We start from the raw sequence: 18,657 nt of genomic DNA, 5'->3' as shown, positions 1-18,657 counted from the left end.
AACTCAGTACTCCTGACTACTACCTCACATCAATATCTGCCATGGACTCCTCAACTGCCCAAACCACGACGAAAATGGCAGAGCTCACCATCTCAAGCGCTCCCACGCAACTCGAAAGAATAGGCCAAGGACGCTGCGGCACCGTCTGGGCCATCCGTTGCTCACCTTGTGACGACGAGAACCACAGCCATCTAGCCATGAAGCGCGAGGACGGCAGCACCGGGAGGTCGATATCGCACGAATATCGAATGCATCAGAGAATCACAACCATACCCTCCTCACGCTTTACCTCCTTTGCCATTCCCCAATCCGTTGGCTTTCTCGATGCCCAAGACGACGCAGCCTGGTCTGCCATCTTGCCACGCCTTCCTCCCGACTACACGGCATGCAACGCCATCGTCAGCGAAAAGATTCTGCCTGTCAAAGATTCCGCCCGGAGACTCCTTGTGCAGACGTTTCGGCCGGACGTTGACGCAGAGGACATCTTGCGGAGCCAGAGCAACAAACACTGCCTCGTTCGACCGTATCTCGGCCGCCGGCGATTCCACCAGAGCGAGATGGAGGCTGCCAGCACGGGAGAGTCAGAACGACGACGACGACGGCTCTTAAGAGCACTCAGCCTGCGCAACTTCCCGCTGCATATGGATCAGATGGAGCAGCTTGGCATCGATCCGAGCGGCTATGCGGTGGCCATGGCGGACGCTTTGGCATTCATGCACTGGGTTGCTCATGTTGATGGCAATGATGTCGAGTTTGTACTCGGCCAGCCTCGATGCCAGTCAGATACATCGTCGTCTGCGACTAGCACCCGGGATATATGCTTCGATACTAACACTACAGTCCTCGGCCCCCATCTGGTCTGGATTCTGGACTTTGACCTATGCCGCGACATATCTCTCGACGAGGCGGGCGTCGGTCAAGCTCATCATGCTTTTTGGGGCAATGACCCTTATTTCCCCCGGCCAGGGAGCAGCAATCTGGCGGATCAGAGGCTTTGGGCCATATTCCAGGACCGATATATCGAGTCCAGTGCCGCAGCGTTGCAAGAAGAACCAGATAGTGTCAAGCAACTCCCCGGCCTATTCATCGAGCGGATCAAGCAAGCCAGGTCTGTTTCTAGTTCCTGATGCAACATCTCTGAGTGGATAGCAACTTGAAGCAACAATGAACAAATTCTAGTTATTTTTGGCGTGTAGGTAGCTTGAAATTGACACCTGTCAGCTGCCAGTTCCCCTTGGTATTTTGTACGCCTCATTCCGTTTCCAAATCTCGATCCTAACCCTCTTGTATCCCCCCCCAGAACCCTGTGCCATCCCTCATGCCCATGACTCCAAGTTCTCGACAACGCAGCCAGGCTGGCCAGCTTGTCTCCGAACCAGCTTACCAATAGTGTAGACACGCTCATCACCACTACGCAGGGCCGAAACGACAGCCTCCACCTGGCTGGCCTCCACGGCCACCACCATGCCAATACCAGCATTAAAGGTCCGGCACATCTCCGCGGGAGCCACGTTGCCCGCCGCCTTAAGCCACTGGAAAACAGGAGGCATCTCCCAAGTGCCAAACGTAATCTCCGCCGCCAGCGAGTCGGGGAGCATGCGGGGCACGTTTTCGAGCAGCCCGCCTCCGGTGATGTGGGCGAGGCCCTTGATGTTGCCGAGGACCGGCAGCAGGCTCTTGACGTAGATCTTGGTGGGCGTCAGGAGGGACTCTCCCACGGTCTTGGAGGCATCCCAGGGCGCAGGGGATGAGTAGTCCAGGCCGGCAGCCTGCACAATCCTGCGGACGAGAGAGAAACCGTTGGAGTGGACGCCGTTGGATCCGAGACCCAGGAGAACATCGCCCTCGGCCATGGCATCCTTCCGGGGGAGCATACCGTCGCTGATGACGGCGCCGACGGCACAGCCGGCAGCGTCGTAGTCCTCGTCCTTGTACATGCCGGGCATCTCGGCCGTCTCGCCACCGACAAGGGCGCAGCCGGCCTGGATACAGCCGGCAGCAACGCCCTCGACAAAGTCTGCGGCGGCAGCGAGGTCCAGCTTGCTGCAGCCGTAGTAGTCGAGGAACATGAGGGGAGTGGCGCCCTGGACAACCAGGTCGTTGACGTTCATGGCCACGAGGTCGATGCCCACGGTGTCGTGCTTCTTCATCGCCTGCGCAATCATGAGCTTGGTGCCGACGCCGTCAATGGCGCCGACGAGGATGGGCGCGTTCGGATATCCGCACTGGGAGAGGTCGACCTCGCCGCCGAAGCCGCCAATCTCGGCACTGGCGCCGGCTCTCTTGGTGCTGGCAACGGCCTTCTTGATCTTCTCGACAAAGTCGTTGCCGGCCTGGATGTCGACACCGGCCTGGGCATAGGTCATGGAAACCTTGCCGGCGTCTCTGAACGCGCGGTGGGCAATGTCCTTGCGGTAGAACTTGCCCTCGAAGTCAATGACGTTGGCAGCCAGAGCGGCATAGGAGGCATCCACGGCAGCTCTCAGCGACTCGCCGACAGAGTTGATGGCGATAACGCGGCCGCCAGACGTCTTGAGCTGATCACCTTCCAGCTTTGTGCCGGCGTGGAATATGGTGCTTCCCGCAGGAGGCGTCTGAATGGTCATGGGAGTGCCCTTGGCATAAGAGCCAGGGTAGCCGCCCGCAGCGAGGACGACTGTGGCACTAAACTTCTTCTCAACGGACAGATGGCAGTTGTCCAGATAGCCGCCCGTGCAGGCCAGCATGATCTCGGCCAAATCGGTGTCGGCGGAGAGCAGGGGGAGGACCGTCTGGGTCTCGGGATCGCCGAATCGCACGTTGTACTCGAGGACCTTGGGGCCGTTGGGGGTGATCATGAGACCGGTGAACAGGACACCGCGGAAGGGCTGCTTCTCCTTTCGCATGCCAGAGATGGTTGGCTCCAGGATGTCTCTGTCAATCTGCTGAACGAGCTCGGGCGTCGCAATGTTCGTCGGGGCGTAGCAGCCCATGCCGCCCGTGTTGGGGCCCTGATCGCCGTCGAATATCCGCTTGTGGTCCTGGGCCAGGGGAAGGGATCGGATGGAGTAGCCGTCGCAGAAGGTGAGGACGCTGAGCTCGTCGCCCTGGAGGAACTCTTCAATGACGACCTCGTCTCCGGCGTCGCCAAAGGCCTTGTCCACCATGATCTCCTTGAGCGCGTCCTTGGCCTCCTGCTTGGTCTGCGGGATGATGACGCCCTTGCCAGCAGCCAGGCCGGTAGCCTTGATGACGACATCGTGGTTGACGCTGTCGACGTACGCCACCGCCTTGTTGAAGTCGGAAAAGTTCTCGTAGGCGGCCGTGGGGATGTTGTACTTCTTCATGAAGTCCTTGGAGTATGTCTTGCTGCCCTCCAGACGGGCAGCCTCCTTGGAGGGCCCGAAGCAGGGGATGCCGGCCTTTCGGAAGAAGCCCTCGACGCCGTCAACGAGAGGCGCCTCGGGCCCGGGCACGGCCAGGTTGACGCCGTTGGACTGCGCAAAGTGGACGAGGGCAGGGAAGTCGTCGGCCGAGACGGAGGAGACGTTGGTGGTCTTGGGGCATGTCGCAGTGCCGCCGTTTCCAGGGACCGCGAAGATGGCCTCGACGCGAGGCGACTGGCTCAGCTTCCAGGCCAGAGCATGCTCGCGGCCACCGTTGCCGATGAGGAGGATGCGAAGGTCGGCCATTGTTGGGATGGAGTCACGATCTCCAAGATGTTCCAATTGCAGATCCAGTCTCTCTCTTGGGGGGAGCGAGAGATGAGAGCAATGGTCCGTCCAGCACCTGGAGAGGCCAATGCCAGAAAGTCACTCCAAGGAAGAAATTTCAAGCTTGCTCGTCGAACTTCTTTTTTTTCCCTCTAGGACTGACGATCCGCCTATCAGAAGCCACCAATAGGGCTGTCGATCATGTTTGAGCACTTCAGTTTTTCTCTCGACTTTTTGGTGGGGTGAAGGCGGGGCAGTGGGAGTGGGAGAAGCGATAGCGCACGATAACGGGTCGACGGCGCCCGCTCGTACCTGTACGAAGCATTGGAACTGTATCCAGGTCTTTGTGTGTCTTGCAGAGCTGTGCTCCAGCGGTGCAACAGTACTGGTACTTGTCCGAGACCCTGACGGCCGCTAATCAGTCAGATTTTTTTCTCCCATCGCGGGGTCCAGCCAACAGCGTAACTGAACTGCCATGTGGTGGAAAGAAAACACTGGAATGGTCTTCTTTTACCCTGGTGATGAAGAAATTATGTTCCTAGACCATGGTCTATATAAGGTACTTTCAGAATTTAAAAAAATAATGTATCTATTAGGAGATAGGAAATATGTTTCCGTACAACTAGATGTATATAGCGATAGTAGCAGGACTAGAACTTGTCTCATTGATGAGTATCACTACCTAGCAATAGTAGCAGCAATAGGCACCACACTGAACGCCTAGGTTGAGTGTGTGAGCCAGTCTGGTGCTTCCATTGCTTCCACAGCCTGACTGCCCCTCTGTGGCCGATCGGAGTGAGTGACTCGGGAGTCGCTGCTTGAAGAGTCACAGTTCCACCACCAGAACGAGTGCAGTTCGGCCGCTAGATCTCGAGCTTCATCTCTCGCAGCGGTTATTATTCCAACTCCTGCTCTTCTTCTTGGACTTTAGCTTCTACTTCTGCTTGTACCATCTTATATTTGCTCTCATTCTTATCCTGAGCCTCATTGATTCCTCTTCATTTTCCTTGGTTTTGCCATCACCACACCACAGACAATACGGCTTCAAATCTAAGACTGAGCAGCGCGATGCTGTAGGGAGGCCGAGTTACGGGTACATGTATCCTACTTCCTGCTTCTACTCATAATGTAATCATCAGCACCCTCCTCACAGATTGATGCTAATCTCACCGTGCTCAATGCATAAACACTCTGCGCTGGATCTTTGCATGAATAGGTAAGTACCTATTGACTTGACACTTGATGTCCCATGTACTCTGCCTCAGTACCTAGGTACTATGAAAAGGCTTAGCGAATCCCACCATGTTGTCGAGTGCAGATCTTGTGTTGTCATACTGACCTATATCAAGTCTGGGCAGCTCCTTATTATAGTTACATACATACTGCGCCATGCCAGGGCTGGCTATCGGCATGCATGACAATATCGCCCCTCTCCAGGCTTTACAGCTCAACATTTTGTTGAAAACGGCCTGAGACAAGGCAGCTGACCTGCATCAGCAGCCCACGAGAACGGACGGACGGCCAGCAGCAAGGCGTTCTTTGTTCTTCATTTCTGCAGCTTGCGAAGCGAAGCCTAAACAATGAACTGTCTCTCGCTCTGCCTCTGCATTATTTACAGTAAGGTATCATTAGACTCAAGTTCGTGGTTTAGTCTCATCAACTAGTAGTATGTACTGCATGATTGTATCGTCTCCTGCAGTTCAGCTACCCCACCCTCATGGCCTCCCAGGTCGATGATGCCTCGCTTGGGTCATGAGAAAACCCGCAAATCGCTAACAAATCGAGAAAGGGCCGTTGATGCTTCCATCGTCGATTTACCGGTTTGCCTCATTACTTCATGTGTCTTATGCACTCCTGCGTCTGGTGTCTGGGGTGTTGCTGACCCCGGGGGGAGGGGGATGATGACGCTCCTATTGGCGGCCCCTGTTCTCTCTTTTTCAGCTTCAAGAAATAAGACGCCCTGCTTCCACTCCAAGCTGTTCCGTGTCCAGTTAGATTGTTATGAGTTGTAAACTACTACTGGAGTCTTGTTATATATCTGTTCTTGAACTTCCTCCATCTGCGCCTCGTTGTGCTTCTCATCGTTGAACCTTGTGCCACATCTAGATTCGCATCTGACATTCATCCACGAGGCTCACATCGTGTACCTGCTGACACAGTCGCCTTGTCCATCCACGAACGAAGAGTCTGAATATAGCCATCTCAGCCATCACCCGACAAGAGAGACTCCCGAAAGCCTCAACCCAATCCAGTCACCCGTCTCATCGAATCCCACCGATACGTGTAAATATCACTGCTGCCATCCCCCTCTCCCGCTTTTACCCTTTAGGATGGACAACCCAGTCGTGGACTTTATCCCCTCCGAGGTGGCCAAAGAGATGCAGCTGCGGACCAGGAAGCACGCCAACTTTGACGAGGTCGAGAAGAAGCTGCCCGATCCGCGGGCGTCTGTGCCGTATCAGTTCTCCATCAGCAATATTCTCAATGAACTGAGCCTTCGGGTTCCCTTTTCCAAGGCCATTTCCAAGGGCGATGTTGTCTGGCTCTTTGACAATACGGCCTACAAACAACACCACCAACAACAACAACAGCAACAGTCCTCACCCTCCTCTTCTTCATCATCTCCATCTCCATCATCATCATCAGCAGCAGCTCAAAGTGACGACAAGGACAGCAGCAGCACGCCATGGCAAGCAGAATTCATCATGGCCGTCTTCGAAGGCGAGCCGAAATGCAAAGTCGCAGACATCGTCGCCGGCCTCGCGGGCATCATCGGCCTAGCAGACGACGCGGAGGAGCGCAAGACGATTGAAGAACGGCTGCTGCCGTTCCTGTGGGACATTCGCGCGGGGAGGGCGACGACGGTGTCGCAGCATGGGGGCGCGCAGCTGAAGCTGGGGCCGAGCGGGCTCAATGGCATCTCGACGAACGTGCTGAAGCTGGTGCATGAGGGGCAGGGGGAGACGCCGCATGGCCATACGAAGAGGGCGACTCTTGATGTCGAGGGCGTCGAGGGCGTTTTGAGCATGGAGACGCATTTTGCTGGTCCCGAGGGATGGGGCATCATATCCGGTATGAGATGAGAGAGGGGGATTCTCTTCTACCTCATGGAGCAAGGAGTTGAGCGAGCTGACGAACATGTTTGTTGTAAACCAGACATTGACGACACCATCAAAATCACCACAACAAGCGACCCCATCGGCATCCTCAAGGAAACGTTCATCAACCCGCCCCGCCCCGTCCCGGGCATGCCCGAGCTCTACGCGGGCATCAAGTCGCTCCTCCCGCGCGACACCCCCTGGTTCTACCTGTCCGCCTCGCCGTACAACCTGTACCCCTTCCTCAGGGGCTTCCGCGACGAGTACTTCCCGCGGGGGACGTTTATCCTGCGCGACTCGAGCTGGAAGACAATCACCGGCTTGCTGTCCTCGCTGACCATGGGCACGGAGGAGTACAAGGTGGACCGGATGAAGAAGGTCCACGGCTGGTTGCCGCGGAGGAAGCTCATTGTTTTTGGGGACTCGACGCAGTCTGATCCCGAGGCCTATGGCGAGATGTAAGTCCAAGCACTCGAACAAATCTCAACTCACAGCCCATCCCCCAATATTTTACGCTCCACCAACCAAATCAGACAAAAACGTGTGTTTGAAAACGGTGTATATTAACATGATGCTTTCTTGTCAAGTTACCGAACGTTCCCGGGCTGGATCCGAATGATCTTCATCCGCAAGGACACAGACTCGGCGGCCATTGGGCTCGCAGAGAAGAACGAGCCGCAGAGGTTCGAAAAGGCGTTTACCGGCATTCCCAGGGATGCCTGGCACGTCTTTGAGAATCCGGATGAGTGTCTGGACTTGGTCAAGGATGTGATTCAGCGACACTCTTGAGCTTCAAGTGCCTTTGTTTTTGTCATTTTGTATACTTTTTTTCTTTTCTTTGTTCTGTTGGCTATATCCGTTTTGCTTGGTTTTTGATATAAACGGCACCTGGGTTACAATGTCACTATATACATGCTTGCATGCCTATGTAGGTTAGGTAGTGTAAGGAACTCCTTTGATTTATTTGGAGAGGCTCAAGTAAGCGGCTTTCGATTCAAGAACTTCCCGTCATTTTCTGCATTATTTCATGTATTTTAAAGAATAGCAGACACATGTACAATATGAACGATATATCGGTAACCCTCAGGAATGGTCTTAATCCTCTTCAAAGTACGGCCTTGCATCCAAGCAGAGATGTCCCGTATACGGCCACTCTTGACAACTGTACGAGTTATACCCAATCTCACGTCTTTCGCTTTTTTCGTGATTGACATCCGAGATCGTGAGTCGACATCCAAGATGCATGAAAATAAAAGCCCATGTAAACGCCTTTCGCCAGTCCCTCTGCTGAGATGGTACCCGCCAAACTATGATATCGTGTTGCCAATCAATGCTCCGCTGCATTATGGGTGTATCCAAGTCCCCGTCCACTTGCAAACCAACACACAAAGACTTTTATGAAACAAACAGCGTCTCCCGGATCTGAGCAGAGGTCCTCTTCGCCAACTCCTCCTTGGCGCGCTCTCCAAAAGTAAACTGGTCGTAGAATAGGTGGTCATTCGGGACCTCACACTCTTGGCTGTTGGTATGCGCTTTGCCAAGGCCAACAACCGCTCGACTTCCAGCGGTACAGGGCGTCCAGACGTCAAAGAACCGCATCGCATCGTCTGCAGGCCTGGTGCCTCGGCCTCTGCTATCTCTCAAGCCGGATCGCTGCATTTCTTCCTCCGTCATGGCATCCAAGACACTGCTGACCAAGGACGACTGAAGTCCCAGCCGCCGTGGATACGGCGCGTAAATGACATCGTCCTTGGTAGCATCGTGTTCCTTGCCCTTGTCCTTGGGCCGAAGTGACTCCGGGAGATACTGCAGCAAAGAAGTCATTGTCGGAACTGTTGCCGCCGTGTCGATGCCCTCGTTTTCGATCCCCTCCGGCTTGGAGTCACCCTTCCTCCTCCAGTCTTCTAGTTGTTTGGAGACCAAAGAGTTCCACTTCTGAGTGAGGTAGGCAGCGTTTCGCAAATGGACGCCCCTCGACTGCGGAGCAGATGGAATCGGGCGGTTCTGCCAGCCGGGAACGAGTGTGATGTCGAAGAGTTGCGGAATCACGACGCGGAAGCTCTCCATCTTGCGCTCGTCAACCTTGTTGTCGGGGTTCGTGAGTGCCTGGACCTGCGCCTGGGTAACGTTGGACCAGAAGTCGGAAAAGGCGGGAGACTTTGGGTTCAGCGATTTCCGATAGAGCAGTTCGATTTGAGTAAACATGTTGGTGATTGACTCCTCGATGAGCCGTTCGCCCGTTTCTCGCGGTAGTGAGGCTAGATTCCAGGTCTCCCATGTGCCAAACGTAAAAACCCATAGCGTCTCTCGAGGCGGAATCTTAGGAGGGGACATGGTCAGAAACTCTTGAACCTGCGCCTCCAGGTCGGGCGTCTTGGACGGCACAGGGTACTGCTCCGGGATGTAGAAGTTGTCGAGGGCCGGCTTCTCCGTCAGGTTCGCCTGCTCGTTGAACATTTCGAGGGCGCGGATCTCTGTGCCGTAGAGGCTGTTGGACGTGAGGCCGGGCTGCGATTCGACTGGGGGAACAAAGGAGAGGACAGAGCGGCAGTTGAGCTAAACGAAGACGGTCCATTAGCATCAAACGTTGAGACGGGTCATATAGACAGCGCTAGCGAGCTGCCGCTTCCATCTGGTCTCACCTGTCTGCAGAGATGTTCCGGCCATGATTGCCGCGTATGCTTCGCATCAGGCGCGCTTCCCAGCAAGTCCTGCGAGCCAAAGACGACGATTCGGAGGTCGCCCGTGGCGGAGGGATCCGGCGCGGACCAGGTGAGCATCTGCTGGTAGCGGTCGTCGAGCTGCAACGGCACAAAGTAGAAGAGCATGAGGAGGACAAAGGCGACGGCGGAGATCTGCAGTATGGATCGCGGACCGCCCCGCCACATGCGATGGGAGCAGACGAGGAGGAATGCCTTTGCCCGGTGAGTCCATTTCGACGGCCCGTCGCCCGAGAGCTGGTCTGCGAAGCCGCTCATGGTGAAGCGACGGGAGGGGGGGAGGGGAGGTTCGATATCAGGGTCCAAGGGGAGGAGAGGGAGAGGGGACAAAGGGAAAGGTATCGGCGGCTTCAGTGCACGAACATGAGACGGGATAGGTATAACAAAAGCGTTGGCTCTAGGCCTTTGGGCGTGTATCGTATTAAAGCAACTTGCAGTATGGGGAGCCAGGGGGGATCTGCATGGGGTCGGTCGTTGGACAGCGCTCACTAGACGGACCCCTAAAGGTGATCGATCAAAGCAGGGGTGCAGAAAGAAGAGGAGGAGGAGGAGGGATGATGACACTGTAGGGGAGAGAAGAAGTAATATAATGTGATGCTAGATGTAGGTATGAGTGCAGAGAGAGAGAGAGAGAGAGAGAGACTGTGAGGATATCGTGTTGAGGAGGGATAGGGAACACATAGGTCCTGGAGTAGCACAGATGAGGTGAAGGACACCCAATGCGTGTGTGGAGGTACATCCGGTACATGCTCGTACAAGTCCAACCTCTACTAGGGGGGCAGGCTAGCAGTAAATGACGGACTGACAACCCCCGTAATCATGCACTGGCCTTGCCCAGTACGGAGTGCGGGCACGCGAGCAGAGCGTACTATGTACTCGTATGTACTCGTAGGTGGGATCAGTCCAGATGGCGGCACATGCACCTTGATATTACAAGGTCCCGTCGCTAAATGATTATCCTTGCCACTCTGGCGTTTGAAGCCCAGCACTGCCCGGCGAGGTGGTTACGTGTGTCTGTACGTAAGTAAGTCATCCCTACAGGTATCCGTAAAGGCACTGACTGGCCCTCCTGATGCTCGACTTCTTTCAAGTTGGTGCCCGAATACTACCTAGTAGGTATGGAGCAGTTGTGATGAGTAACACCAACTCTTTGCTAGTGTTATTTCAATCTGTCCTCCTCTGACTGCCACTCGATTTGTTTTGCGCATTGGGCTCTCCTGAATATGCCCGGCAGCTAAGTATTACTAGGGCGCCTGAAACGAAGCTTGGGGGGGCTTTTTTCGATGCCGCATTGCCGCGGCTGGACCTTTCCAAAGAGGTGACAATGGCACCAAGGCCAGCCACTTCCGGGAGGTGTGGAGGCATGGACGACGCTGCTAGTAGTAGCCCATACATGTACTATAGGTAGGTATTATTTCACAAGACGCCATTACAGAGTGCAACATACCATGATGATAATACTAGGTATGCCTCTGCATGTGACCAACAAAATCCAGGCATTGATGTCGGCAATGGGTTTCCTGCCTACCTCATCTGGCCCACCTGATGTGCCTACAGTAGCAAAACCAAAAAACCCCAGAGTGACGAAGCGAGCAGCCAGGCGCGAATCCGGAGTAAAACTGCATGGAGCAGAAAAAGAAGGAAATACGAGCCGTGTGTCTTGGCCTACGTGTGAGATGATCTAACGAATTGTGCGAATGGACGAATCAAGAACCAGTTGCATCGAGATTCTCATGCGCTGGTTCAACCCGGAATTCCTGGCCTTCCACTTGCACAGCAATTGGTCCGACTCCATCTGGAAAAGGGGCACGCGACGGAACCTCGCCGTTGGAGCGCCGGGTTTGGACGCGAACCCCCCTGGATTGGCTTCCGAGGCCAATGGGGAGTCGACGCATCGTCAGCCTCAATACTGTACGGGCTTGGCAGATGGGATTGTCACCACACGGAACCTCAAGTTGTGGGAAAGGCCGCAGCATAAGGTAGGTAGAGTCTGGAGAGAGGTTTGGACGTGACAACATGAACCCGGCATTTTCTGGAGCAGTCAAGCAATGTGCCACCTCCTTCCAGCGGCAGAATGGCGACGATCAAACAATTGGATTCAATCGCCACGCTTGTTGTATTACTGTACTGCTAGAGGAGATGGCTCTTTGCCGTCTGTCAGCGGCGGCGCATCTGGCTAAATGCACAGTACCATGGAATAATTGAGGAGTCTGCTTCCTTCATGTTTATACGGTGATTCTGCGTTAAAAGTCCGTATACTACATAGCTGCAACAACGTCTTGCCAACCCGTGCCAACCCTTGCCAACCCCATCAGTGCTGGTAGCTTCATCTGTTACAAGCAGGAAAACAATAGCTGCAGTTGTCTCCGTGACGACTGGTGGTTCTTTCGGACCTTTGAGGCAATGAATGCACTTTGATACGGGAAATCCAGAACTTGCGTCGGTAGAGTCTGCCGGTGAGGCGGAGCCGGTCAGTGCCACTGCAGTTGCCGAACCCGGCCCGGGTTCCTTGCAGCTTCACATGCACTCGGGATGAGATGGCAGTCTCTAGACTACATACTACTACTGAGTTCGATTCTGCCCTTCAGAGGGATGTCATCGGGTTGTTGACCTGTCAGTTCTGTTTGAATGTCAGCAATTCAAGACAGGGAGAATTCATGTTGACCGCATTCCAATGCAGCACACACTTCGTAGATCGTTGGGAGATGCGACAGGCAAAATGACTTGCAGAATCCTCGACGACAATCAATCAGTCATGGCGAAGCAAATGCCGATTTCTCAATCGCCGTTCAAACTTATAGTAAGCGTCGGCCACGTTGGACCGCCGTCCGTCCTGAGCCTACAGCCTTAACCGACGCCCGTCTTCCAGCCACACAGCCTGAAGCTCCACCTCTTGGAAGCCATCAGGACCCCTAGCATCAGAGCTTCTGTTTTCAGCCTCTCCAGCAAACGCCCCAATTCATTACCCAGGCAACTACTAGAAGCTACCTAGGTATAGAAGCGATGAGACACCAGAATCACACGTTGTTACTCGTATGTACTGCACACTAATATCTGCAATCTTGCCTCCCTTGCATCGCCGTCAATCCGGCTCCGCCTCTGTTGATGAAAACAACCAGGAACCGCTGCTGACCTCATCCTCCCTGAATCTCAGTGTTCCCCCGTAAACTCAAGAGGCCAACGCACGTGGTCAGACGACAGGATAAGGCAATACACGTACCTTGTGTACCCTACCCTTCATCATGGGTAATACCTCTTATCATGTTAGGATAAATCCAAGCCTTGAGCAGCAGCCCGCCTCGATGAATTCATCCATGATGTAGGTATTAGGACCTGCTGTATCTGTACTTGGCGTCCAGGCAGCGGCTCACTGTGAACTGGCTTTAACCCAGCAGTACATGTACTCGACACCTGCCAAGTGCCAGCCCGCCCTCTCTGATTGGCTCTGCCTCCGCCTCGGGTTTGCTAGCAGCCGTCCTGCCCGGCTTCTGCACCTGTAGGTAAGTATTTATGGGACCGCCCATTTGTCGATCGCGCCTAGAACGTCACACACACACAGCGACAACACCAGCTTTCTTCCGCGCTGAATCCCGTCTGAACCGCGGACCTTGTTTTGCGCCGGCCTCGTTGGAGAGCGTCTACCGAGCAGTCGGCCTTGAGTCTTGCGCGCAGAAGAGAACGAGCGGCAGGACGAGGACGGACTGCGCCAGACAGCGCGACACGGATCCTGCAGCTCGACGCAATCGCCCTCGCGGACCCCTCCTGGCATCGAAAGCCCACGTCGAGATCACCCGTCACCGGCGCAAGGCGAGCCCGACAATGCCCAGGAGCCGGCGCCGCGAGCTATGATCGCACCCGCACTGCGTCCATCCTCCGAGTCTAGGCCTCACCGCGCCCCTGGGACGTCTTGTGCAACCTTCGTCCGCCGTCTCTGACACAGCACGACACGACATGCTCTCTCACCTGCGCTTCCACCGGCGGGGGCCCTCGAACCCTTCCTCACCCGCCCCCGACCAGTCCTCGCCCTCGTCGCTCCAGAGCCACCAGCAGTCGCCCCTCAACCCGGACTCGGCGTCTCCCCTCGATGCCCAGCAGCCGTCGCCCGCTTCCGCCTCCTTGCCGCCGACCTTGCCGCCGATAGCCCGCGTGACGTCAAGCGATCTCGGCTTGGAGCCTCTTGGCCTCGCAGACAAGCAAGATGTCGACAAACAGACGCCATCGCCGTCGCCTCCCCACCCCCAGCCTCAGCCTCAGCCTCAGCCTCAGCCGCAGTCGCAGTCGCAGTCGCAAACCGTCAGCCGGCCTGCGCAGCCTCAGAGGTCGGGATACAGCGCCGGCTCCAGCTTCATCGGCGGAGTGGCCTTGCGCAACTATCAGCGGAATGCGCAAGCACAACAAGTCGAGAGCCAGGGCCAAACGTCCCCAAAAAGGGCCGACCCGCCATCGAGGCCATCGCCGAAGACGTCTAGTAGTTCCAAGGGGATCGCTTCGCTGAGCGTCAACAGCCTCGCCGGTTCCTCGTCATCGAGCCAGCGGCATTCTGGATCTCGCATGGCGAGTGAATCCCAACCCTCGAGTAGTGTGTTGAACATTGAGCCTCTCAAGGGAAAGAAAGGGCTGCCATTTCTCAAGAACCCAATGTCAACGCTGCTGTTGAGGAGAAAGAACAATCAAGGCCTGTCAAATGACTTGCCTCTGCCGCTGAGCAGCCGTCTAGACGAGCCGACGTATGATCCCCGCATCAAGGGCACCAGGGTTCATGACTTCAGTGCCCCGAGGCGGCGGACGAATGCTCCCGCGACTGATACTGTCGCTATTCGCTCTGCTTCTCTGGCCAATATCGCCCTGGAGTCGGGCGTTGGCCCTCATGACGGCGCCGAGAGCCGAGGCTCCGTGGCGTTGGACGGGCAGCTACAACGCCGCATGGTGAGCAGTGCGTCGGATCCCGCTCGTCCAGAATCAGGGAGCACGAACTCGCACACCATTGCCCAATCATCCAGCGTTTCTTCCGTCAGAACGGGGTCCTCCACCGCAGAGCAAGCCTTTCCACTGGAAGAAAATGTCCTTCGTGAACTCACATTGAAGAGCAATGACACGACTTTGCAAGCAACCCCTTCAGCAGCCTCTCGGACTACCGTTCAGGACGTGGTCAACCCAACCAGGGATGCCGGCTCCATACACATAACCCGGTCAAGAAACGTCTCTCTGTCATCCATACCCAGACACATGAAGAGCACCTCTTCTCGTTTCAGCTTTGACATGATAGGGGCTGCCAAGCAGGAGAAGCTGCTGGAAGAGCGTCACCGACAGCGGGAGCTCGATAAGAAGGCTGCCGAGGGCGAGCCGAGGGACTCTCGCTTTGACGAATTTGACGAGGATTCCTTTGATTACGACGCCATGATGGACGATGACGGCTTGGAAGAGAGGATTCCGGGTATCAACGCCGATTACGAGGAAGAGGAAATACCGTATCTCGACGACGGATATGATGAGCAAGAGGCCCAGTACATGGGGGATCAAGTCGATCCAGACGACGACCAGGAGAACTTTGCGGGCTTTACGTTTCAGCGGTCCAATCCGACCTCGTCTCTGACGAGTCCGCAAAACCTGGGTGTCATGGCAACTCCTCGAGACGCTGACGGCGAGGTCATTGGTTGTGCTATGACCAAGGACTCTCCCGGGCTTTCATTGCCGCCCTCGACGCTGGCGCCGCTAGGTCAGGGTGCCGATGCCGAAGGGTCTGGTCTGGGGATTCACGGAGTGGATGCTGTTACGGACACACTTCAGACATTGAACCTCGAAGCAGATTCCGAACCACCCGTTGCAGCTGTATCGGCGCCGGAAGCCATGCGCCGGAAGATGAGTTATGACGACCTATATTTCGACGAAGGCATGGCAGAGTTTGGAGGCGTGTTTGCCGAAGATCTGGCCGCAGGTCCCCCGGATGACGGAGTGCCTTTTGATGAATCAATATTTGACAATGATGATACGGATCGGTACGGCCGACCGTTTCCTGGAGCCTTTGCGGCCGCGAAAGCAGCGCGGGAAGGGAAGATCAAGCAAGAGGCTGTACAGTCGGAAACGGACAAGGAAGGGCCGAGCTTGGAATCGCAGCAACTGTCAAAGCAGCAAGACCTTGCTCAGGCAGAGACACCGGCCACTACGAGCCGCAGCCCAGAGCATTCCGACGGTAACGGTGACGACCAGGGCTCAAGCGATATGCCTCCGCTGTCCGAGACTACCATTGTTGCTCCTCAGCCGACGGCTTACAGCGCGAACCCCATCGCTGCCTATCAAGCTGCTCTGGCCGCAGCCGCTCAGAAAGCGGCGGCATCCGGCGAATTTGAACGCTCCTTGGCACAGTCTCCCACTGACGCCGACAACAATGGCGCGGCATCTTCAAGATTCGATGATCCAGATGGGCTGCCTCACTATGCATACGATGACTATGGCTATTCCTACGACGACATGGACGATTTCGAGATGGATGACGATGCCATCATCGCAGAGGCCAATGCCAGCGCCTTAGCCAACGACTATGATGGGTGGTACGGACAAGAGTTTGGTTTCTACGCTGCCCCGGTCAATACCCACAACGCCGGCTCCAGCTCCGAAGACGCATACGTCGCCGGAGGATTCTTTGGTCCTAAAGGTGCAAGCAATATCAATCGCAGCAAAAGCGGGCGTGTGATTTCGAGGGAGCCCAACCTGACCCCCATCACCGAGCGGTCGGAATACTCTAATAGAAACTCTCTCATGAGCCTGGGAATGCCGCCCATCAGCGGCACGCCCGTCGTCCAGAGCCCCGGTCTGGCCCAGCTGGCCATGATGGCGGATCGAGGCGACGAGCAGATGAACCTGACGGCCCTTCTCCGGCTGCGATCGAAGGCGTGGGGAGGTTCCCAAGCCAGCCTGGCCTCGAGCAAGGACGGCTCCCCGAGATCCGAAAGAGGGGATCTTCCCGGTTCGCCGCGAGGGCCTGGGTTTCCGGCCGGGTTCCCCTCCTCAATCGGCCATACGCGGAAGAATTCGGCCTTTTCCGTCGTGAGCCGCGATTCGGAAGGTGGCAGTGCTCCCGCCAGCCCTACGCTCGCGATGCCTACATCGGCCCTCGCCTTCAGCTCGTCGGTCGAACCCGACTATGCAAATCAAGACACAGACGTGACATCAGCCTGGGCGGCGGTCTCGACATCCCCGGTCCAGATGATGGGCTCGCATGTCCTACAAGAAGGCATTTCCCCGCTCAGCGATGCGCGTGATCCGCCTGCTTTCGCAGCATCCGGTGCACATCCGCATGCCATGGGCAGCGGCCAAAATGCCCCAGGCCCAGAGAAGGGCCACCGGCGACAGAAGGGTTCGACAGACAGCATCTCCTATATGATGGAGGAAGAGAGTGGCGAAACGCGGTGGATCTTGGAGCGCCGGCGGACGGGAGAGTTTGGCGAAGTCGAAATTTTAGAGCGGGAAGTCGTTGAAGGCGGGCGTATATAGGAGTTGTGTGTCGATTTGGCGGTCTGGACAGAGCATCATCTCTGGCGTTGAACTGTCACCACGACGATGGCGCAAACAATGGTCATGTGGGCGAGCATGGCACAGTGCAATTTTTCTTACAATTTCGTCTCTGAGCGGTCTTGATGAATTTGTACGACAGCCTGATCTTCCGGCGATTTCAGGAGGCAGCACCTCACAAGGGGGCTTAATTGGGTCTCCATTTCGGTATTGCTGTTGTTGGATGTATATAAAAGAGGGAGACTTTTCTGGGTCGGATCGGGTTGGATTTGTGGGAGCAGACTGGTGGTTTTTTCAGAGTCATGTTGAGCAAGTTGAGCGATAGACGTGTTTTTGCCGGACGTCAGCTCGTTAGCCGGCATGATGTATTGATGGCAATCTCTAGACTTGAGCTTGATATCACAAATGATATAGAGTCTGTCAGTGAAGAAAGATGTGCCTCTGCGAGCCTGTTACCACAGTTTATAAAAAAACAAAACTTGAATCAGGTAGAGTATGTTGATTTTCGAGAATTGTGTGTTACGTGCTTGTAGCTCGGCGGTGTCATTCATATCAGCTTGTAGCAAATTGGTGGTTTATTCAAGGAAGCAAAATCTAGCTCCTGCTTCTGTTCATGCCAGAATCAAGGATTGCTAGGACACTTTGATATTCCGTTGCGGAATCAACAGCCTGTAATCTACTCTTCAAGAGGAAAAGCTTGCAAATTCTCGTTGACAGTGGAACGTTCGCAACTGCCAAGTGAGGTTCTGAACGTCTCATAGGTTTTTGCTGCATTGTCTTGCCTTACTTGACTCTCCCCTCTGAGACAAGACTAAATTTTCTGGAGCGAATCAGTGTGCGAATGGCAGTTTGCACAGGCGTGGAGCTGATGACACTTTGTGGACGGAAAGTCGTCTGTAGCTTCGAGCGTAGGCTGATACATGGTTCCCGGACAGCATCAACGCCGGCAATCGATCAAAGGGGAATAGCATGCCATCTCATGAATGTCACTACGTTGGAACGTACGCTAGAGCTAGAGTTGGAAGATGCTCGACACAAAAGTAGAGGCCGAAGTTGAACGAGCAGGGGAGGCGGAGGGGGAATGCCTGTGCCGTGCCATGCAGTCCAGATTGCGCCATACGCCCTTGGCCAGAGCAAAAAGACCGGGGGAAGACCGGCTTTCGGGGATTCGCAGAAATGACCTTTCAGGTAGTATGTATGTAGTAATACGTCGACATTTTCTTGTCAGTAGGCCTGATGGAATGATCATTGCCGATGATGGTGATGGAGTCAAAGGAGTGATATGGATATACGGCGACAACAGCATTAGGGAACTGCTGCCGATACTGCAGTCTTGAAGCCGAATAATACCACATGTACCGCATTTGGGTAGCTCCCAGCGACAAGTAGGTACACCAGAAATACATAGGTACTACAGACAGCAAGCGAACCGACAAGCACATGCAAACATCTGCAGCAGACGTTCGTGGCCCCATGTCCGGGTGTCGGTAGTGCCCACTCACACCTGATGCAGCAACGCGTCGTAATACATACTGCTAATAAGCGTGAGGCCAATATGGAAGAGGAGACAAAAGACAAGGAGGGCGAATAGTAATAGGAATGGTACCAACATGCTGCACTGCATTGAAGAAACGCGCG

General features: G+C 55.2%; 4 protein-coding genes across 4 annotated transcripts; 2 read left to right on the top strand and 2 right to left on the bottom strand.

Moving 5' to 3' along the window:
• Positions 1 to 1,316: 1,316 nt before the first annotated feature.
• TRIREDRAFT_80872 (uncharacterized protein) lies at positions 1,317 to 3,734 on the bottom strand (the record flags this gene model as incomplete). Its single annotated transcript, XM_006968083.1, has 1 exon — positions 1,317 to 3,734. Exon 1 carries the CDS (start codon positions 3,669 to 3,671, stop codon positions 1,317 to 1,319), a length of 2,355 nt encoding a protein of 784 aa, XP_006968145.1. The 5' UTR covers positions 3,672 to 3,734.
• Positions 3,735 to 6,022: 2,288 nt separating this feature from the next.
• TRIREDRAFT_80871 (uncharacterized protein) lies at positions 6,023 to 7,684 on the top strand (the record flags this gene model as incomplete). Its single annotated transcript, XM_006968145.1, has 4 exons — positions 6,023 to 6,288; positions 6,373 to 6,764; positions 6,849 to 7,248; positions 7,378 to 7,684. 4 exons carry the CDS (start codon positions 6,023 to 6,025, stop codon positions 7,577 to 7,579), a joined length of 1,260 nt encoding a protein of 419 aa, XP_006968207.1. The 3' UTR covers positions 7,580 to 7,684.
• A 188-nt stretch (positions 7,685 to 7,872) lies between these two features.
• Positions 7,873 to 9,803, bottom strand: TRIREDRAFT_80870 (uncharacterized protein). Its single transcript, XM_006968082.1, has 2 exons — positions 9,433 to 9,803; positions 7,873 to 9,346 (listed from the first exon to the last, which is right to left on the bottom strand). Exons 1-2 carry the CDS (start codon positions 9,766 to 9,768, stop codon positions 8,186 to 8,188), a joined length of 1,497 nt encoding a protein of 498 aa, XP_006968144.1. The 5' UTR covers positions 9,769 to 9,803; the 3' UTR covers positions 7,873 to 8,185.
• Positions 9,804 to 13,461: 3,658 nt separating this feature from the next.
• Positions 13,462 to 17,001, top strand: TRIREDRAFT_110570 (uncharacterized protein; the record flags this gene model as incomplete). Its single annotated transcript, XM_006968144.1, has 3 exons — positions 13,462 to 13,803; positions 13,888 to 16,638; positions 16,714 to 17,001. 3 exons carry the CDS (start codon positions 13,462 to 13,464, stop codon positions 16,999 to 17,001), a joined length of 3,381 nt encoding a protein of 1,126 aa, XP_006968206.1.
• Between the last annotated feature and the right edge of the window lie 1,656 nt (positions 17,002 to 18,657).

The sequence above is a fragment of the Trichoderma reesei genome, assembly GCF_000167675.1.
Source record: "Trichoderma reesei QM6a unplaced genomic scaffold TRIREscaffold_21, whole genome shotgun sequence".
In the NCBI taxonomy this organism is placed as follows: Eukaryota; Fungi; Ascomycota; class Sordariomycetes; order Hypocreales; family Hypocreaceae; genus Trichoderma; species Trichoderma reesei.
Note: the sequence above shows the minus strand (reverse complement) of the source record. Positions and strands in the feature narration are given on the sequence as shown.